Consider the following 27,608-nt stretch of genomic DNA (forward strand, 5'->3'; position numbering starts at 1 on the left):
TTTGTAGAAGTTGCTGGCTTTTAGAAATAAACAGTTTGATTCAGACTAAATGGAGAAAAAGACACAGATTTAGTGATTCAGACTACAGAAGTAAATGACATGATTGAGGTTGGAGATGAGATATTTACTGGAACATGCATTTGGGGAGACCTTTAATTCTCTATTGTAAGTTTGCACATGGAGTTTATAAAAGCATTTTCTAAATTTCTGCATCCCTTATATGAAGGCATTTTAGGCAGAAGGAATGGTACAAACTAGAAATAGAAGATAAGAATACAGTGGTATGTTGAAGCACAGATAAGTCCTTTAGAGCCAAAGCTTCTCTGAGGATTTGAGCCTGTACCCATGCTGCCTTCAGCTCAGAGGCCATGATGTTCCCTCTTTCACATACTCATCTCCCCATGCTCCACCTTTGCCATCTATCAGATGGCCTGTGCACATAATTAGAAAGTCTTGCTTCACATTATTGTTATACTTGGTTGCCTATTAAAATGTAAAAATAACATGTCATTTGTCTCTTTTCATGTATGCCTGCACATACGTCATGCTTTTTCTTTTTTCTTTTCTTTTTTTTTTTTTTCCGAGATGGATTCTCGCTCTGTTGCCCAGGCTGGAGTGCAGTGGTACAATCTCGGCTCACTGCAACCTCCGCCTCCTGGGTTCAAGCGATTCTCCTGCCTCAGCCTCCCAAGTAGCTGGGATTACAAGCACCCACCACCACGCCTAGCTAATTTTTGTATTTTTAGTAGAGACAGGGTTTCACCAGGTTGGCCAGGCTGGTCTCGAACTCCTGACCTCAGGTGATCCATCTGCCAAAGTGCTGGGATTACAGGCATGAGCCACCGCTCCCGGCCTATGCTTTTTCATACTTCATGTTTTGTACTTCATCTTCCCTAAACCAGACTCCCAACACTCTTCTTCTTCTCAGATCTTTCCACTGTTTACCTGGAAACCCACACTTTAACAACAGGCTCCCTACCTCCTCACTTCCTCACTGGATGTTCCCTTTACCTCCTTGCTTTACTGAGAAATGGCTGTCTGAACATAGGAACAGGCAAAGATTTCATGACAAAGATGGCAAAAGCAATCACAACAAAAGCAAAAATGTACAAATGGGATCTAATTAAACTAAAGAGCTTTTCCACAGCAAAAAAAAAAAAGAAAAAAAAATTATCAACAGAGTAAACAAAGAACCTACAGAATGGGAGAAAATAGTTGCAAACTATGCAATTGACAAAGGTCTAATATCCAGAATTTTAAGGAACTTAAATCTACAAGAAAAAAACAACCCCATTAAAAAGTAGGCAAAGAACATGAAGAGACACTTTTCAAAAGAACATACATACGGCCAATAAGCGTATGAAAAAGAGCTCAATATCACTGATCATTAGAGAAATGCAAATCTAAACCATAATGAGATACCATGTCATACCAGTCAGAATGGCTATTAATAAAAAGTCAAAAAATAACAGATCCTGGCAAGGGTGCAGAGCAAAGGAAATGCTTATACAGCTGGTGGGAGTGTAAATTAGTTCAGCCATTGTGGAAGCAATATGGAGATTCCTTAAAGAAATAAAAACAGAAGTACCATTTGACCCAGCAATCCCATTAGTGGATATATACCCAAAAGAATATAAATTATTTTACCACAAAGATACATGCGCACATATTTTTTGTTTATTGGAGCACTATTCACAGCAGCAAAGACATGGCATCAACCTAAATGCCCATCAGTGATACACTGGATAAAGAAAATGTGGTACTTATACACGATGGAATATTATGCAGCCATAAAAAAGAATGAGCTCACATCCTTTGCAGGAACATGGATGGAGCTAGAGGCCATTATCCCTAACAAACTAATGCAGGAACAGAAAACCAAGTAGTGTATGTTCTTACTTATAAGTGGGAGCTAAAATAATGAGAATACTTGAACACAAAGAGGGACACAACAGACACTGGGGCCTAGTGTCCATGTGTTCTCATCTCCACCCCAGAGGGAGGAGGATCAGAAGAGGAAGAGGAGAAGAAAAAGTAACTACTTGTATACTAGGGTTAGCATCTAGGTGATAAAATAATCTGTACAACAAACCCCCATGACATGAATTTACCTGTAAAACTATCTTGTACATGTACCCCTGAACCTAAAATAAAAGTTTAAAAACCACAACAAAATAATAAAATTAAAATCACAAGGGAAAAAGTTTCATGAATTTTGGAGACAAGGAGGATTTTTTAAATGCTTTTTAGTAAAATATACTAAATAGCAACTTTAGTTATAAAACGGAACTTCAAAATTTGTTGAATTTTAAGGAACTCGGAATCTCTTAGGTTTGCTATTTTTTTTTTGAAAAGCAGACAACACCTAAACGTAGTGATTCCGTTTTGCTTGTGATTCTTTTTTTTTGGTCCTTGCTATAAATGTTGTGTGATTTTTTGATACTATAGATGCTTTTACAGAAATAAATACTAAATAAAAATGGTTGGAAATACTCTTTTAATTATTTATCTCTCATTCTAAAGGAAAAAAGATTCATAGTATAACATTTCTTCAAGTCCTTGGTATCATTTTGGAAACAGAGTTGTTTCTTTGAAAGATCAGCAGCAGAGATACAAATTTAGAAGTCATTTGTGTAAAACATGACTGTCAAATCCTTAAGAATACAAGAAACTTGAGGGGTTAAGAATATGGGGGAAAAGAATGGATGATTATGGCTGAATCTTTATCATTTCTACTGTCACAAAGAATAATTAAGAAGTAACAGTAAAATATAATAAAAGGAATGGTAAGAGAAATGAAAGGACTGTCTAAATGTTACAAAATAATATGGAAGTAAAGTAGTAGGAGCAAAAGCTATATTGCTATGAAAGAAGTTAACACATCCGTCTTCTTCATTGTTACTTACAAAGAAGAATTGAATTTGAATGGTTCTTGGCCAGAGATAACTTGTGTCAACTTCAGATTACTTATTCTAGCATTCAAGACCATTCATCATCTGAAATTCAGCAACCAATACTGATCTTCTAAAGTCCTTGAAGCTAATGTTTGTCATCTCCCCAGTACAAGCTTTGAGACCTCTGTTCTATGATTGATTCTTTACTCCACTCTTTTCCTTATTTGAATTCTACCAAGGACCCATCTTAAGTCTCACCTAATTCATGTTGTTTTCCCTCAGTCCTTTAGTGATCAGTGTGCCATTGCTTTTGCTTTTAATCTGAACCTCCTTTAAGTTATTTGCTTGCATACTTTTGTCTTCCCAATGAGACTTTTCCCAGTGAGCATTTCCAGGGCAAGATCCATGTTTCTTGTTTGCTGCTTAATTCATTGAGCACTCTCAAGCTTCAATACATTATCAAAAATGAGTAATTTGGAATAAGTTATCCCTAAGGTACTCATCAGAGCTAAAGTGCACTAGATCTTGAATGTTCCATATGTAATGAATCCTATAAAAACATTTTACTATATCTCAGGAAAAATTAAAACATGCTTGGTTAACCTGGTTACAGTGAATTCTTGATCAGTTATAATCAAAGAAAGATTCATGTTCTCACCAATATCTGTTCATATACTTCTTATAATAAAAGGACCTGGTATGTTGAATGCATACAAATACTCTTTTGCTATTAATAGTTTTATGATAACATTATAACTCCCTTATTTTATCAGTGCAATATTTTCAGATGTAAATATGCTATTCATTTCATTGACTTGATAACTCTGTTGGTGCTCTATGGTAGCCAGTATATATAGCACTGGGCCCTGTGGTTCAGTCCAGACCTTAACACCTATTAGCAGTATGAACTCAACCATGGCTTTTAATCTTACTGAGTTCATTTCTTTATCTGTTAAATGGATAATAATGCTACTTTCTTCACTGAGTTGCTGACAGAATTGAGATAATCCCTGTAAAGTATGAAGCATAGTGCCTGACACATAGTGCTAGATATAGTGATTAGTCACTGTAATAAGGTATTTGTCAGATTTAACAATGCCACAGGAGCAAAATCTCTGCAGTTTTTACATGTTAATTTTATGGGTGCTATTTCTGTTAACTTTTAAAACCATTTGCACCTAGTATTTTATGTGGTATTTTGATCATAAAATAGTAGGTTCTTTTCATAGTTATACAGAATTGAATTGGCTAAATTCTCAGTGTTCCACTACTTATAATTTTATAGTGACAAAGTGGGTTCAAATTGGAACTAACTATCCCTTACGTGGCTTTCTTTTATTATATGATGCAAGCTGCTTGTATCACAAAATGAATTCAGAATGCCTGTCTGTAAATCTTTAGGAGTCAAGTCAGAGTTAACTACCAGGTAGAGAAAAGTCATGAAACTAAAACTGATATATAGTTTCTAAGGGATACTTCTAAAATAAACTTTTGTAAATGATAAGGTATCCTGTACACCATTTTACTACCTATGCCTATTCCCAGATTTCACTTAAGAAACATTATAAATTTATAGCCTGACCACATTATGTCCTAAACATTGAAGGCAAACCATATTGTAGGGATTTTGTTTTAACCACAGAGAAGTTGTAACAAGCACAAAACCGCAGAACCAAGTAAGTAGTAGATCCGGGAATAGAATTGAGAAGGCTCTGATTCCTCCTCACATACTGAGACCACAGAGTTCTGCTCCTTCTGAACATAATGACAGCTCATCCAGTGCTTCCAGACCACCAGTATATGATACATTAGGAGCAAACCATATGACAGCACTCTCCAAAGGCTCACAGTCTTTACTTTCTAAAGGCCTGCTTAGAAACCAGAGAAGTAGAGGAGCCATTACAAGCACCTCATGATTATTGACTGATATTTGTGTTTGGGGTACTTAGTTGCTATGACGAAGTTTGCTTCTCTGCTAGGTTATAAAAAATGTAATAATTTGTAACCATAGAAGTGGTTTTACCAGTTTTTAGTAACATTTTTATAATTATTAATACAGCTAGCTAAAGTATTTCCTTGGAGGATGAACGGCATCATACATAAAAGGAGTAGAAAAAGTTTACGTTCTCTTCAAGAATTGACCCCACTATCCCATTTTACTTTTAAATTGTTACTTCTTTTTGTCTTTAGTGATTTATAGAGCACTGAAATCGTTGTTTTAAATATTTTGTCTTGCAATATCATTGCTGTTTAGGGAATGAATTTGCCAGCTTCTTCACTCTGTCATGCTAGAAGTAGACTTATTTTTATTACTATTTTATATGGATAAAAATTGCTTGTATTTCCCTACATTTTACCATTTTATTATACATAGGCCTTTTAAACTGGGATTATTTTTGTTCTTTCTGAAATATACCTTTTAGAAGTTTCTTTAGTAAAAGTCTTTTGATTTTTATTTATCTAAAGATGTCTTAATTTTATTTATTTATTTATTTATTTATTTATTTATTTATTTGTAATTATTATACTTTAAGTTCTCGTACATGTGCCAAATGTGCAGGTTTGTTACATAGATATACATGCGCCACAGTGGTTTGCTGCACCCATCAACCCATCATCTACATTAGGTATTTCTCCTAATGTTATCCCTCCCCTAGCCCCACACCCTCAAACAGGCCCCGGTGTGATGATGTTCCCCTCCCTGTGTCCATATGTTCTCATTGTTCAACTCCCACGTGTGAGCGAGAACATGCTGTGTTTGGTTTTTTCTTCTTGTGTTAGTTTGCTGAGAATGATGGCTCCCAGCTTCATCCATGTCCTTGCAAAGGACATGAATTCATCCATTTTTATGGCTGCATAGTATTTCATGGCATATATGTGCCTCATTTTCTTTATCCAGTCTATCATTGATGGACATTTGGGTTGGTTCCAAGTCTTTGCTACTGTGAATAGTCCCGCAATAAACATACATATGCGTGTGTCTTTATAGTAGAATGGTTTATAATCCTTTGGGTCTATACCCAGTAATGGGATGGCTGGGTCAAATGGGATTTCTGATTCTAGATCCTTGAGGAATTGTCACACTGTCTTCCACAATGGTTGAACTAATTAACACTCCCATTAACAGTGTAAAAGCGTTCCTATTTCTCCACATCCTTTGCAGCTTCTGTTGTTTCCTGACTTTTTAATGATCATCATTCTAACTGGTGAGATGGTATCTCATTGTGGTTTTGATTTGCATTTCTCTAATGACCAGTGATGATGAGCTTTTTTTTCATATGTTTCTTGGCTGCATAAACCTTACTGTTGAAGAATAGCTTTGTCTAGGATGACAGTTATTTTCTCTTAGCCCTTTGAGAATGTTATTTACCTGCCTATGGCTTCTATTGTTACTATTAAATAATTTTTTTAAATCTGTAGATTTTTAAGTGGCTATAGAGTACTTATGTGCCAGTCATTGCATTGAGCACTTAATGTTTATCACTTCATTTAATCCTGCTAACAGCCTTGTGGTAATAGGCTGTTACTATTCTCATTTTTCTGATAGGAAATCAGAGGCACAGAACAGTTAAGGATGCACGGTCTGTAAGGAGGACAAGATTGATCCCAGGAGCTCTGACTCCAGAGCCTATGCTTATAAACCAGTATGGCAGCCAAGTAAATACTTAAAAAGAAGGATAAAAGATGATTAACAGTACCAAATATTAAAATCACTATAAAGCTGTAGGAATTAAAGCAGGGAGGTATTTCTTTCTTGATAGATTAGTAAGACTAATCATTACTGTTAGACTATCATTACTGAGCAGTACCGATGTGGTATACCTGTGTGCCTGTTTCCTCACCTATTGGTTGAGAATAATAATAGTACTTACTTCATAGAGTGGTTGTGAAGAGTAAGTGTGTATGTGTAATATCTTATAAAGGAAAACATATTTGTTGTCATCAGGAGTAGTAGAATAAAATAGGAAAGCACAGAAACAGACCCTACTATATATCAGAATACAGTATCTAATTATAGGTGATGAGGAGAAGGATGGACTGTTAAATAAATGGTGCTGGCATAGTTGGGTGATTATATAGAAAACAGAAATTTTGGTATAGCTTGTTTTTTTAATCTATGGCCTAACAGTAAAAGTATACCAGATTTAGAGGTTAACTATTTTCTAAATCTATAATATAGTTGAGGAAATTTTTCATTCATAGTTAAATAAATATATGTAGAGGAGACTGTTGTAAGCATTTCATCAAAGGAGAAACCATAAATAAAAGGATTGAAAGATCTAACCACATAAAAATTTAAAATTTGTTTGGTGAAAACAATTAGGAACACTCTAAATAATTAATGGCACAGTGTACTAGATTAGAAAAATCATTTGTAACATATATAACAGAAGGTGCTATTCTTATGAAATAATAAAGAAAACAACTATAACAATATAAAAATGAACAAGTGAACATAGAATCTTCCAGAAAGAATTACAGATGACGAATAGACGTAGAAAAAGATGCTAGGCTACACTAGTAATAAAAAATAATAATAATAAAATGTTAACGCCAGTTTTCACCTGTGAATTTTACAGTAATTTAAAAAGATAGTCTACCCAGGATAAATATGTAATTATATATAAATTAACATAATTGAAGGGAAATAACAGACAGAGTTTTTTTATTGTATCAGAAGAAAAAGAGAGAAAAATCATCTGCCTTGTGATATCGGGGGGTAGTAGTTTGAGACCGTCCTTGAATTATAATGTTGACAAGAAGTGAGAAATGAGTGCAAGGTTTAACGTTCTCTGTTCTGAGAGGTTTGACATCAGGGGGAAGAAAGATAAGTAGCTATAGCTTTGATTTTGTCATGGTCAAGGGAGGTGGTCTTAAAATCAGGTAGTCCTGAAAATGCTTGGAGACAGGAAAGGACCAGTGGTAAAGGAGAAATTGAAGCTGTTAGTATAGAGAGGTGCAGTTGATTCAGTAAGATCCATAGGGAGGTTCAAAACAAGGAAGCAAGAATCATTCTCACAAGTTGAGAAAGAAAATAGAAATAAAAGTACAAAATATTTTAATGTAGGGGAAAACTGAGAAGGTTAATATTGTTCTCTCTACCATTGATCTTAGTGAGGTAGTGACTGGTAAGAGACTTGGGAGACCAGGAGAATAAAAGGTTTGTAAAAGCTGCTGCTATGGTCTAATTATTGCTATTACATGTTAAGTTGTATATGTTGAAATGTAGTCACCACTGTGAATGTATTAAGAGATGGGGCCTTTTGGGAAGTGATTAACCCATGAGGACTCAACCTTCATGAATGTTTTATCAGTGCCCTAATAAAAGAGACTGAAGAAAGCATGTTTACCCATGAAGCTAGATGGGAGGAATGGAAGGGCCACAATGAAGATCTGACCGTATCTTTCACTACACCATTACATTTACTACCACATTATAGCCAAATAGGGCTTTTAAACCATTTTTTAAACAATTTTTCTTTTTTATCTTTCACCTCAGTTATTTTGCTTCTATTTTTCCTCAGCTTATAAAACCCCACATCTCTACTTTTGAAATTACAACTATTCATTAAAACTCAGTTCATTTGTTGCTTTGTCTTTGATCACAGCCAGAAGTGATACCTATATTCAGAACACCTATCATTCCTTGTTTATACCACTTTTATATTACTTCTTATTTACTTCAAAAATTTTTGTTTCTGTTAAAAGTTAAATTCCTTAAGGGAAGGGAACATATTTTGGTGATTTTATGTTGTTTCACAGTGCCAACACAATGCCTTTTCTGTAGTAAGCATGTAAATATTTACTGAACAGATATTATATTACATATTTATACTTAAGCAGCAAGGTAGAACCTTTAAAAGGAAATAATGTTTTCCTATTTCTATGGGCTAATTTTAAAAGTTTATTTTTAAATAGCATTTTATTAGCCTCTTCTAATATGAATGTTTTTGTCCCATAGGTATGGCATGAATTGCCTTATTCAGTTTGAAGATTTTGCCAATGTGAATGCATTTCGTCTCCTAAACAAGTATCGAAACCAGTATTGCACATTCAATGATGATATTCAAGGTAACAAAATTTTCACTGCATATGGATCAATAACATGTCTGAAATTAGTTCATAATTGTAATAATGATTCAAATTCAATCAATATATACTGAGTACCTTTTAAATTCCAGGAATTATGCTTGCTGATGTCACATACGATTTCTCATCTAGTTGCATATATTTGAGAAAAGTACTCTCTGACTCTATAATATACCATATTATCCATTAGCTAGAAAATGAGCTCCAAGAAATCTGACAAAATCCCTGGTGATTATGGCTAAACAAAGAATGAAATGTATGAGACCATATTATTCATTGCTTAAAAATAAGAGTGTACATACTTCTCTCTTTGGCCTATCTTAGCCACAATTTTTATGCTTTACCCCAGTAGGAGCTGCCTTTATGTAGTATGCTGCATTTTGCTTTTTGTCTTTGATTGTAGATGCTTGGCTACCTGCTTTTGTCTAAGCTGCCAAATTTTTTCCGCTTCAAGCTCTAGTTTTTTAATCCTCTGCAGATCCATGCAGAGCCCACCCCCCAATACACATGTCTTACTATGAGAATCTTATGGATTCTGTTTCATTATTGGAAGGTAGGGGGAAGCACAGGTAGATGTGCTGAGGAGAAATACCGTAAAGAGATTTTGCAACTTGAAATAAGATTGCAAATGGCTTCCATTTCACTAATTCCAATGAATGTTTTCCAGTGTTTATCTTATTTGAATTTTCAGCAGCATTCCACATTGTTGACTCACCTTGTTTCTTGAAATACTCTTTTCCGCTGGCTTCCATGTCAGGGCATTCTGCTGATTTTTTCTTACCTCTTTGGCTGTTTGCCTTTTCTTTTTCTTCTGCAAGTTCATCCTTTCCTGTCTAGGTATTAAATGACAAAACACTTCATTTTTAAATGACCTGCTCAGTGCCAGGTCCTTTTCTTTTTGTTCTGCTATATGTTCTTAGGTATATACTCAAGTCCACACATTCAATTAGCAAATTTATATTGCCAGCCCAGACTTCTTTGTATTCCAGGTCTATATACCCACGTCTTTATTTAAAATGTCCACCTAGGCACCTATAATCCCAGCACTTTGGGAGGCCAAGGCAGGCAGATCGCTTGAGCATAAGGGTTCGAGACCATCCTGGGCAACATGGCGAAACTCTGTCTCTACAAGAAAATACAAAAATTAGCCTGGCATGATGGTGTGTGTCTGTAGTCCCAGATACTTAGGAGGCTGAGGTGGGAAGGATTGAATCCCTTGAGCCCAGGAGGTCGAAGCTGCAGTAAGCCATGATCATGCCACTGCACTCCAGCCTGTGTGACAGAGCCAGGCCCTGTCTCAAACAACAACAACAACAACAACAACAACAACAACAACAACACTAAAACTCCTGCTGGATATCTCAAAGATATCTCATACTTAACCTACTCCCAGATCAAACTCTTATTTCCCCACCAAACCTGACCTTCTTCCAGTGTTCTCCTTTTCAGTGAATTGCTGATAGCTCCCTCTTCAGCTTTCCCACCAAATACAGTCTATCACTAAACCTTTCTCATTTCCTATCATCAAAATCTGTGTTTTTCATAGATTTCTCCTCATCACCCCAGTGTAAATTACTATCATCTAAGTAATCTATCCACATTTACTCTTGCTTCCCCTTCTTATATGTTTTCTGCATAGTATCTCTACAATTTGTCAGATGTAGATCTAAGTGCTGAGGCTTTTGTGGTGAACAGAGATAGTTTTCTTTTTGCTATAGAAATCTGATCTTATTATTTCTTCCTCAAAATAATTTGATGGATTTTCATTGTACTTAGGATAAAGATGAAAATCCTGAATGTGGCCCAAAATGCATGGTCTGACCCATTTCTCTCTTCAGCCATTCTAGCCACACTTCCTTTCTCAGGTCCTGAAATGAGCCAGGTTTCTTCCTATTTAAGGGTCTAGCCAAATGTTGATCTCTCATCCTAGAATACCCTTTATTCCCCTCTTCAAATCTCATCTCATTTATGACATTCATCAGTAAACCCTTCTGAATTTCTGGGTCTGGGTCAATTCCACCTCATAGGCTGCCATAGCACTAATTATTTTTCTTTTTTCCTTATCATAGTAGAATTTTTATATATTTATGCAATTTTTTTTTTTTTTGAGACAGAGTCTTGCTCTATTGCCCGGGCTGGAGTGCAGTGGTGCAATCTTGGCTCACTGTAACCTCTGCTCCTGGGTTCCAGTGATTCTCTTGCCTCAGCCTCCTGAGTAGCTGGGATTACAGGTGCATGCCACTGTGCCCAGATAATTTTTGTATTTTTAGTAGAGATGGGTCTTTGCCACATTGGCCAGGCTGGTCTCGATCTCCTGAACGCAAGTGATCTACCCGCCTCAGCCTCCCAAAGTGGTGGGATTACAGGCATAAGCCACCATGCCTGACCTATTTATGCAATTAAAAAAATTAGTATCTCCATTCCAACTAAATTTTAAGCTCTGTGAAGGCAGAGAACATGGCTATTTTGTTCATCACTGTATCATTAACTTGTCATTAACACAGCCCCAAGCCCACAGAAAGTATTTAATGTTAGTGGAACCAATCAACGTAATATGTCTAAAGCAGGGGTTGGCAAACTACAGCCTGTGAGCCAAATCTAGCCCACTGCCTGTTTTTGTAAAGTTATTGCAACAAAGCCGTGCCCACTTGTTTATATATTGTTTACAGTGGCTTTCATGCCATAATAGCAGAATTAAGTCTGGGATAGACACTGAATGGCACACAAGCCCTAAAATATTTACTATATTGCCTTCTATGAAAAGAGTTTATCAACCTTTGGTCTAAAGAATTAAACATGAAGGAGTTGGTGAGCGTTGAACTAAGGAGTTGGTAGGTTGGCTTGGGTAGGTTTGCATTTGGAAAGATTATTCACACTGTCTTCAGTCTAGAGAACAGGATTGAATTGGAGCACATTTGAAGGCTGTTGCTGAAATCTATGATGGTGGCATCTTGCTCTAAGAAAGTGCCAGTGAAGTTAGAAGTAGACAGGTAATTAGTTGTTGATAGTGAAGGTGAGGAAGGAGCCAAGCATGGAGCCTAGGCTTTTGCCTTGAAGAACTAGAAGAATGGCAGGGCAGTAACTGAGATGGATAAAGTGAGAGACACTCTTAAATGTAGATGTTAAGAGCATGGACTATAGAGTCACACTGATTTGCTTTGCCCTTTACTAACTATGGACTTTGACCAATTTACATAACCTCTCTGTGTTTAATTTCTTACCTGTGGCAGAAAGTCACATAACAGCTTCTATTTTTTTCTTTGAAACAATAGACCAGAAGTTTGAGGAAAACAAAAAATATATGTAATAGCCTCCAATTTTTCTTTGAAATAACAGGATTGGAAGTTTGAGGAAAATAAAAAAAAAAAACAGATCTGAAAGAACTATTGTAGAGAACTAGAGAGCCAACGGACTATGAAACATAAAAGGATTCAGTCAGCGGACATTGCAGATTCAGTTGAAATTAATACTGTAAATGTATCATGATGCTGGCTGAGCAGCTTGAGTTCAAGAGTTCAGGAATAGGCAAGGCCACAATGAACAGCTGGATTCATCTATGTCAGATATTTTATTGTATTTGTGCGAAGAAAGGACAGTGGGATAAGAGCTAAGGTTAAAATGATGACCATGACACTAAGCTGGATAGGGAAGAAAGTGAAGATAAAAAGACTGTGAGATGGGGGAAAGGCCTAGACATTCCAATGGGGTTGAAGAATGGATATAATGAGGATGATTGAATTAGAGGCCTGGGAAGATAGGAGACTGTAGACCAAGAGTAAAGTATTCTCATGCAGTACTTTCAAGGGTTGGTTCTGAGTGATGGCAAGCACAACATGAAATTTAGAAGGAAGTCAGCTGAAGTGGAATAAAGGTGAATGCTACTGGAAATGAGGTGATCAAAGAAAATTTAAATGTAAAATGGGGATGATAATGTTTCTCTCATGGAGTTTACATTGAGGACAAAATAATTATTTGTAGAAATACCCTATAAACTGAAAAGCACTTTATAAATAATGATTTTTAGGCCAGGCACAGTGGCTCACACCTGTAATCCCAGCACTTTGGGAGACCAAGGCAGGCGGATCACGAATTCAGGAGTTCAAGACCAGCCTGGCCAATATGGTGAAGCCCCATCTCTACTAAAAATACAAAAATTAGCCCAGCATAGTGGTGCGTACCTGTAGTCCCAGCTACTCAGGATGCCCTTGAACCCGGGTGGTGGAGGTTTCAGTGAGCTGAGATCATGCAATGCACTCTAGCCTGGGCAACAGAGTGAGACTCCATCTCAAAAAAAAAGAAAAAATAAAAAAATGTATATATATAATAATTTTTAAAATTCACCATGCTTTAAGTATTTAGTATGGCAGCTATATATATTTAACGGCTTTAAAAATCCTGAGTCTTTATTTCTTTTGAGATACTTGAAAGTAATTGGTCAAATCTTTCTTTTCCCCAAATTCTTTGTGATGTTAATTACATTGTTCCTTCAGTGCCAATTTTCATGACAAAGATGCCTAAGTTAAGTAAACTGTGTTTTATTCTTTTTTATATTAAATTTCTTTTTTGAGTATTCATGAAAAGTGAATATAGGATTTCAGAAATGGAATAATCTGGAAATTTCCAGGTGTTAAGAATTGTGAGCTATAGAAAGACAGCCTGATTTTAATATTATTTGCATTAGTCTATTTTCACACTGCTACAGAGAACCTTCCTGAGACTGGGTAATTTATATAAAGGAAAGAGGTTTAATTGACTCACACTTTCTCATGGCTGAGGAGGCCTCAGGAAACTTACAATCATCGTAGAAGGCAAAGGGGAAGCAAGCACCTTCTTCACAAGGCAACAGGAGAGAGATGAGAGAAGGAAGAACTTCCAAACACTTATAAAACCATTAGGTCTCATGAGAACTCACTCACTGTCACAAGCACAGCATGGGTGAAACCACCCCCGTGATCCAATCACCTCCCTCCCTCGACACGTGGGAACTACAGGTCCCTCCCTCAACATGTGGAGATTACAACTCGAGATGAGATTTAGGTGGGGACACAGAGCCAAACCGTATCAGTATTGCATATTAACTTGAAGATACCATTTTAATAATGATAAAGTGCCTTTGGTGCTACAAACACATGCTTTGTAGACCAGTGTTTTTAAGTCACTTGTCAATTCATTTTGCAGTGTTCTCTAAAACAGCCACCAGTAAACTGTTGAACAAAACTACAGAATTCCTTTAATATTGTATATCTTCTCATTTTGTGGGTCTCATGTAAATGTCCATACAAAGTTAAAGACCAGTATTAAATAATTTCAAATTATCATGCAGAGTTAATAAGAAACAGAGTTCAGTTTAAGGAAACGAATGCTAAATTCAAATTATCAAACAAAACAAGCAATTAGGGTCAGGATTTCTATCCATCAAGGCCAGGAATTTAGAGGTCAGGCTCTGGGGTACATCAGAATTAAAAGCTGGAGCACAGGATATCAAAAGCAAGAGCCAAACCTAGGTCAAGAGCAGTGCATGAAGGAGCCCTGAGGATCCACAACAGAATATGCCCCCCAAGCAGGTCACCACAATGGAGGCATTAAATAACTAGTTTTTCATGACTAATTCGGCCTAAAATATAATCTGCACATATATAGTCTATTATTTCCATATAGGAATTTTAAAGTATTACTGCCTTAGGAAACAAAAAGATAGGTTTGAGAAAAATATGTCTAATCTCTGACTAGAGAAAACCTTTGGCAAGTTATTGGGGTTCTGACTAGAAATGACCAAACCATTTTGTGCACATCATACAAAATTGTGCTCTTATGACACAGTTTCTCTGTATGGTTCTTTTTTACCTTTTTAACCTTATGTTCTTACCATTATGCCCACAGATTTAATACTTTCCTCTCTGCAGGCACAGAATTTGCATTCCAGTGCCAACAAAAATAATTATCTAACCATTACAGCCTTACCATGTAAATAAATGTGTTTACACTGGACCCTTGGGTGGACTCTTTTCTTTTTTTTTTTAACAGATGTGTTATTTAAAGATATGATTTATGAAAACTATTTGATTAAAATTGTATATACTTAGAATTCTACTAAGTTAGTTATCTAAAATAACCTTAAATAATATAGATTTTGGTTCAAAATATATTTTAGACATGAATGCGTTCTCATTATAAATTATTTTAAACTGGAAAAAATGCACAAATTGAATCTATTAAGAAATTGGCCACATGATTATATAATCTGAAGACAATCAGAATTCAGCAAATTCAGACTGAAAAAAGTAAGGTTTCAACCTCTAGTCATTTAAAATAAGCTACAAAAAGAAATTTTTCTTCTCATAGTAGCCTCTGGAATGGCTACTCTGTAACATGACACTCTAAATATTGCACACAGAAATTTTTGCCATAATAAACTAGTTTGACTTGTTAGTATTTTTTTAAATACATTTAATGTATTAGGCTACATTTTTGTAAATATAGTGAAATCTTGTACTGAATGCTTTGATAATTGAAAAGATCGAAATCAGACATGGTAGAACAGATATTCACAAAAGGATACCATGGCCAGTAAACATATTTTTGGAGTTTAGCCTTACTATTAAGTTTTAAAAATTTTATTAAACAGCAAGTGAGAAATTGATTTTCTCTATCAAGCTTTCAGAGATTTTTGTAATAAACCCAACTGTTAATGATGCTTTTAGAAAATGAGCACTTGCATACATTGGTGGTAGAAGTATAGGTTGATACAACTTTTGGGGAGCCAGTTTATGTCAAAAACCTTAAAAACATGCAGATCTTTACCTGATACAATTCTTTTGTACAAGTTTATCCTGAAGAAATAATGATATGCAAATTAAATATACAAAGTATTGCAATGCTATTTTTAATAGCAAAAAATCAGAATCCTCTAAATATCTAAAAATAGAGGTTTGGTTAAATGAATTACCATATACCCATAATATGGAATATTATAACTGTACAAAATAATATTATAAAATATAGACATGGTTAGGTATTCACAAGATATTTTAAGAGATAAAAAGCATGTTAAAATAGTAAGTATGGAATGAGGTATTTTTTATATATTAAAATTTTTTGAATATCCACATATCAGTAAGAGACAAAAATTTGTTAAGACTATACATCAGAATGTTGAAAGTGGTTACAGCTACACAGTGAGATTACAGGTGACTTTTTTTGTCTTTATCTGGATTTTAACTGTTTAATGCATTTACCACAATGAGCATGTATTTATGAATAACTATTTCAACTGCAAAAAGATCAAACATGGCACAATTGTTGAGCCATAATATCAAAAATACCTAATATATAATCTTTCATTAGCAAGATAACTTAGTACCAAAGCTTCTTACTTCCATTAGTATTCTTTCCAAAGTGGTATTGTTGTTTATGTTGTAATTTGGAATTTGCCATCATCTCATGTCAGTGACATTCTTCATTATGTCACCACTTATTTGACAAAATACTAGACATAACTGATCGTAGCAGACAAGACAAGTTATACAAAGAAAGAAAGACAATAGCATTCTGACTATACTTCTTCCTCTTACTCATAGATTTTCTGAGTTAATACTCATTTAAGACTTACAATTAACATTCTGAAACATTTTTATGTGTAGATCGTATATTTATGTGTAGATCCTATAAGATTTCTCTATATTAAAATGCAAAAAAAATTTTAAACTATTTTATTATACTAAAATGTGTTTTGTCAAATACTTATCAGAAAAAGTGCATGAATTAGAATGTAAGAATATTTTGTTAAATATTTTTATTACAAAAGAATGTAACATAGAAGAATTTTAAAATATTGCTTTGCCTCGGCCAGGCGCGGTGGCTCATGCCTGTAATCCCAGCACTTTGGGAGGCCAAGGTGGGTGGATCACCTAAGGTCAGGTGTTCAAGACCAGCCTGACCAACATGGAGAAACCCTGTCTCTACTAGAAATACAAAAAAATTAGCCGGGCATGGTGGTGCTTGCCTGTAATCCTAGCTATTCCGGATGCTGAGGCAGGAGAATCGCTTGAACCTGGGAGGCAGAGGTTGCGGTGAGCCGAGATCGTGTCATTGCACTCCAGCATGGGCAACAAGAGCGAAACTCTGTCTCAAAAATATATATATATATTTTGCCTCACTAATAATGACACACCACCACTTTGGAGAAGATGTTCATGGTTAAAAGATGGCTTCTTTTCCTGTAACTTCAACCTCTTTCTCTCTATTGCCTTCTTCCCTTTAGTCTATGACCATAGACCATATTTAAATTGCTTTAAGTCTTAAAATTATTGCCTCAATTCTATTTTCTTCCCTCCAGCAGCCCATGTCCTTCTTCCCTTAAAAACATAAAAATAAGATATTTGCCTCAACCTTGTTTCCCTCCCACCCCATCTCCATCCTCACCCCATTCTTTCTTTTCTTATCTAAGCTTCTCCAAGGAGTGTTCCACACCTGCTCTTCCTGTTCTTCACCTTTTATTTCTTCCTCAGAATACTGCCGTCCACCTTCAGCCCTATCATGCATGCCACTAAAAACGACTCTTTGATAGGTCACAGGTGACGTAATTGCAAGATCCAATAGCAATTTTTCATTTTCTTTCTTGATTGACCTTTGTTCTTTGTCATTACTTCTGTCTGTTTTCAGGTAACTATATGCTCTCTTACCTCTTTGATCATTTTTTTTCTGTTAATGTGTGTTATAACAAAAATGTGTTATAACACATTTTTCTGCCCTCTATTCCTTAGATGTTCATGTTCATTTAGGTTCTCTCCTTTAGCCACTGCACTCCAGCATGGGTGACAGAGTGAGACACTGGCTCAAAATAAAAAAATAAAAATAAAATATAAAAACTGATAGTATGAATATAAACCTAAGCATGAGTTCTGTCAGATTTATAAAAAGCTTAGTTTTAAATCTTAAAGTAAAAGTTATTATGGAATAATTTATTGTAAAAATTTACAGTTTTATGAAATTTCAATTTTCTACATGTATTCCCTTCTCTGCAATGAAATTTAAATCAAGGTAGTACCAGGCCACGTACAAGAATCATGTTCAAGTTAAATTTTTGATAGTGCTAAAAATATCTTTCTGATTTAATTAATTAATTATATAAATGGAAGATTAGTGTTTTCATTATGTTCTCAGGAAATATTATGAAATAGATCTTTAAATATAATGTGTGAACTTAACACATTTTGAGTTTTGAGTGATCTAGCATAACCATATGAAAATAAGGTACCAAATAGTTAGGAAATTTTAGAATATTTTGTGTATCTCTGACCGCAAATGTCCAATTCGATGTAAATAAAAATAATAATACAAATACAGTGATTGCTGATGATACTTCAACTTTGATGCTTCAACTGGTTAAATCTTATAGAAACCCTTAAAATCATAGACTCTCAGAGTTGGAAGGGAGCTTAGAGTTCCCCAGATCCAAACTTCTGGCCAGTTTACTTCAAAAGAATCCAAGAGAGATATAGCTTGAGCTACTATTTCTGAATAACTTCTTATTTAGTAAGTGGATATCTATACCTCTCTTTCTAGTTTAAATTCTCTTTCATCTGTTTAATGACTCTAGTGAATATATCTTGCATGGGGAAAATATCATTCTAATCATGTCATGATATATTCTCTACATACACTAGCCATATTTTTTGCATAGATTTTCACCTTAAGTAATGTATAGAAGAGTGGCTTTTTCATAATATATTATTTAGCACAGTTCATAATTATTGCAATAGTGACTCTAAATTGCATGCATTTTATTTTTGTAGTACACATTGTGATCCTAAATAAAAGACATGTATGGGACTAACAGGCCTTCAACAATTATTATTTATTGTGTTCTTATTTATGGCTACCTAATTATACAAGAAAGAAACTAAAAGATTGAATAGAACAAATTTACTGATTGTGAAATGTTGATTATCTTTGATACTTGACATACATAATGCTTCATCGTTGTGTCATTCATCAAACCTAGTCTAATCTTTGTTTTAACCATAATGTTAAATAAGGGTATTTAATGTTTAGCTAGGCTTTACTACCCAGCTGAGTGATGTAGGAAACATTATAGGTAGAATGTTACCTTAGAGGAGTAAAGTGTAGATACAGCTGGAAAGTGCTGCAAGAAGCTGCTGCTTTATTAGCCATAAAGAAGTTGAGCTGTGTAATTACACTCAAAGCAAGAGAACTGCTTTGTGATCTGTGAATGCTTGTATGGTAAAGTAATATAATTGGAACTGGTGAAGTTTTTATGCCTATGAGACACGATGAGGAAAATACAATTTTTATCTTAAAGAAATTTTGCATTAGTTTTGTCTACTACCTTTGGGATCCACCAGTGATTTTCATAGGTAAAAAGTCTATTAAATAATACAATATAATTAGATTTTAGTTGCTATTAACATTAAATTCCAAGTGTATCAAAAATATCATGAGCACCAATACCATCATCAGCAAGAATTTACTATTTGTGTCCTCCTGTCTGAGGTTCTGAAACTCTTACATTAAGAGTTTCTTTGTGTGAAGAAGAGTTTCTTTGTGTGAAGCCTTCTTGGTGTGAAGGGGATCATTAATAGATTTCAAAACCCCAAGAGTAATTAGATGGAAGAATCTAATAGCACTTATTACTCTTTTATATCATAAAGTAAAACTACTTTACATATGAGGAAACTATCTGTTTGGTGTACACAATAATTTCTCTAAATTCTTTCAGCTAGTCAGTGGGTTGTTGAGCTAGAATCTGAGGAATCCAGATCCCATCCTTTCATTGATTATGTCACTAAGATAAGTCACAGAATCTTCTTTTCGGGAAGTTTTCAAGAATAGTAATAAGCTGCTATCTTAAAATATTGATGTCAGTAGCCTGGGAATTTTACCACATATGCAAGCATGGGATAAGACAACCACAGGTTTCTCTTCTGTACCAGTTAACCTGTTTTATGATTATTTCAAGATGTGAATAAAAGCTTGGAAATTGGCAGGATCTGTTTGAGGATTACTCAAGGATATTTTTTTTTATTAATTTTTTTGCACACAAAACAATAAACATTTTCTAAAAATACATACAAACAAAAAGATGCGTATCAAACATATTAGGAAGGTTGCACATGGGAAGACGGAGAATAGAAATGGGGAGTGGGAATTAAAGAAAATAAATGAGAGAGAGACTTTGTATGGATCAATGATAATAACTCAATCCTCTATTTGACAAAGAAGAAGGAGAAGGAAGGGGAAGAAAAAGAAAGTGGGATAAAGGATCAGAAAGGGAGGAAAATAGAAAAAATTAGAGTATGACTCCAGGGTAGAGCTGTTTTGTTGTTGCTGGGTTGGTTGGTTTGTTTGTCTGTTGTATTTTTCATATGTTTCGCCATGTCGGCCAGGCTGGTCTCGAACTCCTAGCCTGAAGTGATCAACCCGCCTCGGCCTCCCAGAGTGCTGGGACTACAGGCGTGAGCCACCACGTCCAGCCCCCACATTGCTTCTGGCCTCCGTGGTAGACCTCCCAGACGGGGCGGTCAGGCAGAGGCGCTCCCCACATCCCAGACGGGGCGGCCGGGCAGAGGCGCTCCTCACTTCCCAGACGGGGTGGCCGGGCAGAGGCGCTCCTCACTTCCCAGACGATGGGTGGCCGGGCAGAGGCGCTCCTCACTTCCCAAACGGGGCGGCCGGGCAGAGGCGCTCCCCACATCCCAGACGGGGCAGCCGGGCAGAGGCGCTCCTCACTTCCCAGACGATGGGTGGCCGGGCAGAGGCGCTCCTCACTTCCCAAACGGGGCGGCCGGGCAGAGGCGCTCCCCACATCCCAGACGGGGCGGCCGGGCAGAGGCGCTCCTCACTTCCCAGACGGGGCGGCCGGGCAGAGGCGCTCCTCACTTCTTCCCAGACGGGGCGGCCGGGCAGAGGCGCTCCTCACTTCCCAGACGGGGCGGCCGGGCAGAGGCGCTCCCCACATCCCAGACGGGGCGGCCGGGCAGAGGCGCTCCTCACTTCCCAGATGGGGTGGCCGGGCAGAGGCGCTTCTCACTTCCCAGACGATGGGTGGCCGGGCAGAGGCGCTCCTCACTTCCCAGACGGGGCGGCCAGGCAGAGGTACTCAAGGATATTTATTATTGGTTTCAGGAACAGCATCTGTTGCAGTTGCAGGTCTCCTTGCAGCTCTTCGAATAACCAAGAACAAACTGTCTGATCAAACAATACTATTCCAAGGAGCTGGAGAGGTATTTGCCTTTTGTAATACTTATGTTCTCCTAAACTAACATATAATTAACATTAATTGCTCATTAACTCAAGATTTGACGTATTCTTTCAAATGTTTAGTATATTACCACTATAGGCTTTATGGAAGATTCCCAAATTAAGTACTGAGACATATTAATCATTCATAGGATAATTTAGAAGTAATGAGATATTTTTCACAGTTTTGAATTTGTAATATTATCAGATGTTGCCATAGGTATTTGTTATGCATATCTAAGGTGCCATACAGGAAAACTTTCCAATGTATGTGTATATATGCAAGCCTTTATGTATTTAAGCTGGGTTATCTGATACTGGCTTTTAGTATAGTCCAGTGTTACAAATACAAGTTTTTAAAATTTGACTCACAATTCAGTGTGTACGTATGTAACAACATATGTATTTTTAAGAAAAAATACTTTGAATTAGGGATTCGTAGTATATTATTACTGTTCACATGCAAAAATCCCAAAATATTTTAAATTGTTGGAAAGAGACTGCAGCAAAGCCAAATTATGCTTTGTTATTATTTGCCTAATTTAATAATCTGGAAGAAGAAAACTAGACTCCTGTAATAATAATTCATCCCCAAAATAGAAATTAAAATGTTAGTTGAATTTGAGTTTCTTATGGGAAAACTGCCAAAATCTCTTTAGAATTATAGAATGTAAGTAATGGAGAAATATTTTGTGGCTATATATATATATATGTATTTCAAGAAACTTTAAATTTTCAAATTGAATATGATTATGAACAAAACAATATGTTACACTGGTAGATAATTGTTTATGTTGTATTGGTTTTCATTTTGCTTGTTTTTAGATAAAACAAAATATGTGAAGTTAGAATTCAAATGCCACGATACAAATATGTGAAAGTATTCAGAATGTAAATCACAAATTCACTTTCACATTGAAATAAAAATCAAGGCTAAATGACAGCTCATTAACATCTGAGTTCTCTATTTTGCGGATTATTACATGCTGTATTTAACTTTAATAAACCTCTTTGAATTTTCAAAGGGTTTGATGAATGGCACAGGCCAGTTCTTAATACTCAACTAGGCAGAAGCATTCATGGTTGGATAATTCAAAACTAGCACTTGTTTGTCCCTGAAAAGATATTGGAAATTTCATAGATAATTATAAAATTTACCAAATACCAAGGAAGTTGATTCCTTTAATCTTGCAATAAATTTCACAGCACGTTTGGTATCCAAATTAGAAGAGTAAGTAGATGCTTGGAAACACAGATTTTTTTTTTTTCGTCAGTTTCATTCTGTTGCCTAATTGGTCAAGTTCCCATCCAAATGACCAAGCTTCTTTCTTCAAATTCAATTAGAGTAGCTTGAACCTAACAATAAACAATACAGTTCAATGAGCAAGGTTGACCAGTTCATTATTTTGAATTCAGTATTTTTTCTTGGAGCAAATCTTGGTTGTATTAACAGGATTAAATACACTGACAATCAAGGATATCACCAGTTTATCTGTGGCCAAATAGCAAGCCACATAATAGTGGCTCTGTTGTAGTAAAAAGGGTAAATAATAGTTATTTGGCTTAACCTAAATGTAACAAAAATATTTTGTCCCCCCTAACAAAGACAAAATGGGGTGAAATGTAACCCTTAATAAGAAATCATGTAGAACAACTTTAAAATTTTTTCTTTTCATCACTGAGGCTGCCCTAGGGATTGCACACCTGATTGTGATGGCCTTGGAAAAAGAAGGTTTACCAAAAGAGAAAGCCATCAAAAAGATATGGCTGGTTGATTCAAAAGGATTAATAGTTAAGGTAAGAATTTGTCATTTTTAACCAGAATAAAGATAAATATGCCATTCTGGATGACCATCTCAAAGACAGCTCTGTTTCTACCACCTCCCTTTACACTATATTAAAAGAGTAGCCATTAAATACAAATGATCATGTCATACAATAATACTGATACTCTTCTGAATAAAGAAGAAAACTATGGATTAGGAACAGATTCCATCTGCAATGTGAGTCAGCTCCTTACACCCCTTTGAATTGACAGTCCATTTGAATTAGTTTAGTTTTCTTTCTTTCCTTCCTTCCTTTCTTTCCTTTTTCTTTCTTTCTTTTCTTTCTCTTTCTTTCTTTCTCTTTCTTTCTTTTCTCTTTCTTTCTTTCCTTCTTTCCTTCCTTCCTTCCTTCCTTCCTTCCTTCCTTCCTTCCTTCCTTCCTTCTTTCCTTCTTTCCTTCCTTCCTTCCTTTCCTTCCTTCCTTCCGTCTGTCCTTCCTTCCTTCCTTCCTTCCTTTCTTTTTCTTTCTTTCTTTTCTTTCTTTCTTTCCTTCTTTCTTTTTTTCTCTCTCTGTCTCTCTCTCTCTCTGTCTCTCTCTCTCTGTTTTTGAGATAGGGTCTCACTCTGTCACTCAGGCTGGAGTGCAGTGATGCCACCATGATCACTGTAGCCTTGACCTCCTGTTTTCAAGTGACCCCTACCCCACCTCAGCTTCCTGAGCAGTTGAGACTACAGGCTGCCATATCCGGCTAATTAAAAAAAAAAATTGTACAGCTCTCACTATGTTTCCCAAGCTGGTCTCAAACTCCTGAGCTCAAGTGATCCTCCTGCCTCAGCCTCCCAAAGTGCTGGGATTTACAGGCATGAACCACTGCACTTGGCCAGTTTAGTTTCAAATTTAGCAATTTGATATTGATACAGATGAAACACCTAGATATATCACGTTTTATTGAGAGTTGGTGATCAAATTCTACATTAGCTAGAAAGAAATGAGGAAATAAATGAAATAGCTACCCTTTACCTGCTACTTTCTCTCAACCAAATTCTTAAGGGTTTGAATGGGAATTCCTGAGAGATAACTTTGATAAATAGCTTGTTTGAATGTTATCTTACCTGAGCTTGAGTTTCTCCATCTTTAATAGAAATAATAGTACCTACTTCATAGTATTTTGAGAACTAAATAAAATTAGGTTTGTGGCCATATTGCTATATAGTTATAAGGCATTATTAATACTTGTGCCACCTGTGCATATCAATCATTCTTTAAACTGCTAGAAAAAAGTACATATAAATCCCCTTCCTATGTGAAGATGAATGATTAGGAATAAATAATGGTAAGCAGTGTCTTCTGGAATTTAGTAGAGAAGTAAATGTGAATGTGTACATACAGACTTTCTGGAAAGCTGTTTTATGTGTATTCAGAGCCCTTCAAAGTTTATATTTTTGAGCCACTAGTTTCCATTCAAAGAATCTCTCTCATGGAGATAGAGATGTATACAGTATTTTATATATGAGGATGTTATTGCAGCATTATTCACAATAATGATATGGTTTATCACACATTAATTATAATAGTGATATGTTACACTTACCTAAATAAAGGATGATTGTCAAATGAATTGTGGAATAGCCACATTAGTATATTGTATAGGCTTAAAGTTGTTTTCAAAGAGCAGTAAATGACATGGTAAAGGAATCATAATATAATGTTAGGTAAAAAAAGCAAATAACATAGTATATATTATTTTTTATTTAAAATATAGTTGTATATAAAAGTCATAGAAGGAAATATATCAAATGCATATTACCTTAAAACATTATTTCTAATGTCTTTTTTATATATTTTGAATTCTTAGTAATCTGTTCCTTTAAAGCTAGAAAAATATTTGTTTTTTAATATCAATATACATAGATATATTTTTCTTTAAATGAAGAAAAAATATATGCGTAAGTTTTGTAGTAAATAAGTATATATAAAGACAGAGGCTTTCAGTATGGATTTCTTGGCTTAAAAATTGCTATTGCTGGCTGGGCATGGTGGCTCACGCCTGTAATCCCAGCACTTAGAGGGGCCGAGGTAGGTGGATCACGAGGTCAGGAGATCGAGACCATCCTGGCTAACACGGTGAAACCCCATCTCTACTAAAAATACAAAAAAAATTAGCCGGGCGTGGTGGCGGGCACCCGTAGTCCCAGCCACTCAGGAGGCTGAGGCAGGAGAATGGTGTAAACTCGGGAGGCGGAGCTTGCAGTGAGCCGAGATCACGCTACTGCACTCCAGCCTGGGTGACAGAGCGAGACTCCATTTCAAAAAAAAAAAATCACAAGCATTCTTGTACACCAATAACAGACAAACAGAGAGCCAAATCATGAGTGAACTCCCATTCACAATTGCTTCAAAGAGAATAAAATACCTAGGAATCCAACTTACAAGGGATGTGAAGGACCTCTTCAAGGAGAACTACAAACCACTGCTCAATGAAATAAAAGAGGATACAAACAAATGGAAGAACATTCCATGCTCATGGGTTGGAAGAATCAATATCGTGAAAATGGCCATACTGCCCAAGGTAATTTATAGATTCAATGCCATCCCCATCAAGCTACCAATGACTTTCTTCACAGAATTGGAAAAAACTACTTTAAAGTTCATATGGAACCACAAAAGAGCCCGCATCGCCAAGTCAATCCTAAGCCAAAAGAACAAAGCTGGAGGCATCACACTACCTGACTTTAAACTATACTGCAAGGCTACAGTAACCAAAACAGCATGGTACTGGTACCACAACAGAGACATAGATCAATGGAACAGAACAGAGCCCTCAGAAATGATGCCGCGTAGCTACAACTATCTGATCTTTGACAAACCTGACAAAAACAAGAAATGGGGAAAGGATTCCCTATTTAATAAATGGTGCTGGGAAAACTGGCTAGCCATATGTAGAAAGCTGCAACTGGATCCCTTCCTTACACCTTATACAAAAATTAATTCAAGATGGATTAAAGACTTATATGTTAGACCTAAAACCATTAAAATCCTACAAGAAAACCTAGGCAATACCATTCATGACATAGGCGTGGGCAAGGACTTCATGTCTAAAACACCAAAAGCAATGGCAACAAAAGCCAAAATCGACAAATGGGATCTCATTAAACTAAAGAGCTTCTGCACAGCAAAAGAAACTATCATCAGAGTGAACAGGCAACCTACAGAATGGGAGAAAATTTTTGCAACCTACTCATCTGACAAAGGGCTAATATCCAGAATCTACAATGAACTCAAACAAATTTACAAGAAAAAAACAACCCCATCAAAAAGTGGGCAGAGGACATGAACAGACACTTCTCAAAAGAAGACATTTATGCAGCCAAAAAACACATGAAGAAATGCTCATCATCACTGGCCATCAGAGAAATGCAAATCAAAACCACAGTGAGATACCATCTCACACCAGTTAGAATGGCCATCATTAAAAAATCAGGAAACAACAGGTGCTGGAGAGGATGTGGAGAAATAGGAACACTTTTACACTGTTGGTGGGACTGTAAACTAGTTCAACCATTGTGGAAGTCAGTGTGGCGATTCCTCAGGGATCTCGAACTAGAAATACCATTTGACCCAGCCATCCCATTACTGGGTATATACCCAAAGGACTATAAATCATGCTGCTATAAAGACACATGCACACGTATGTTTATTGCGGCACTATTCACAATAGCAAAGAGTTGGAACCAACCCAAATGTCCAACAACAATAGACTGGATTAAGAAAATGTGGCACATATACACCATGGAATACTATGCAGCCATAAAAAATGATGAGTTCGTGTCCTTTGTAGGGACATGGATGAAACTGGAAAACATCATTCTCAGTAAACTATCGCAAGGACAAAAAACCAAACACCGCATGTTCTCACTCATAGGTGGGAATTGAACAATGAGAACTCATGGACACAGGAAGGGGAACATCACACTCCGGGGACTGTTGTGGGATGGGGGGAGGGGGGAGGGACAGCATTAGGAGATACACCTAATGCTAAATGACGAGTTAATGGGTGCAGGAAATCAACATGGCACATGGATACATATGTAACAAACCTGCACATTGTGCACATGTACCCTAAAACCCTAAAGTATAATAAAAAAAAAAATTGCTATTGCTTTGAAGAATCAGCATAAGTATAAAAATTTGTACACTGTCATCATGTGACAAGTTGTGGGCATGAAATAAGAATGTTTATTGAATAAAACCACCTATGGATCGGGTGTTGTTCTAGACTCTGGGGATTCAATAAAGCCCTTGATCTTAGGAAGCTGCTAGCCTAGTGAGAAAAATTCAAGCCACGAGTTACAGAACTGGAACCATATGAAAGTGTTATAAAAAATATGTTCATGGTGTCAAGGTGCACAGGAGATGATGCTCCCAACTGCACTAAGGAAAAAGATGGGAGTACTGAGGAAGATATCAAGACAAGGTGTCTATTAAGCTAAGTTGGAAAGGAAGAGTTAGGAGTTTATCTAGGGTCTCCATAGATACCTTACATTTCCTATATACAAAACTGAAACAAAGGAAATATGATGGCAAGTTCACTGAGAGATC

At 36.1% G+C, this 27,608-nt stretch overlaps 1 protein-coding gene across 2 annotated transcripts in view; it reads left to right on the forward strand.

Annotated features, from left to right (window-relative positions):
- Positions 1-27,608, forward strand: part of ME1 (malic enzyme 1) — a 228,281-nt gene that overhangs the window by 176,106 nt on the left and 24,567 nt on the right. For both annotated transcript variants that reach the window (XM_055274145.2, XM_063637819.1), the window contains exons 7-9: positions 8,857-8,966; positions 21,129-21,226; positions 22,926-23,039. In XM_055274145.2, the coding sequence (XP_055130120.1) occupies positions 8,857-8,966; positions 21,129-21,226; positions 22,926-23,039 (322 nt within the window). The remainder of the gene's footprint in view (positions 1-8,856; positions 8,967-21,128; positions 21,227-22,925; positions 23,040-27,608) is intronic.

Source organism: Symphalangus syndactylus, chromosome 4 (genome assembly GCF_028878055.3).
Source record: "Symphalangus syndactylus isolate Jambi chromosome 4, NHGRI_mSymSyn1-v2.1_pri, whole genome shotgun sequence".
NCBI classification, from domain to species: Eukaryota; Metazoa; Chordata; class Mammalia; order Primates; family Hylobatidae; genus Symphalangus; species Symphalangus syndactylus.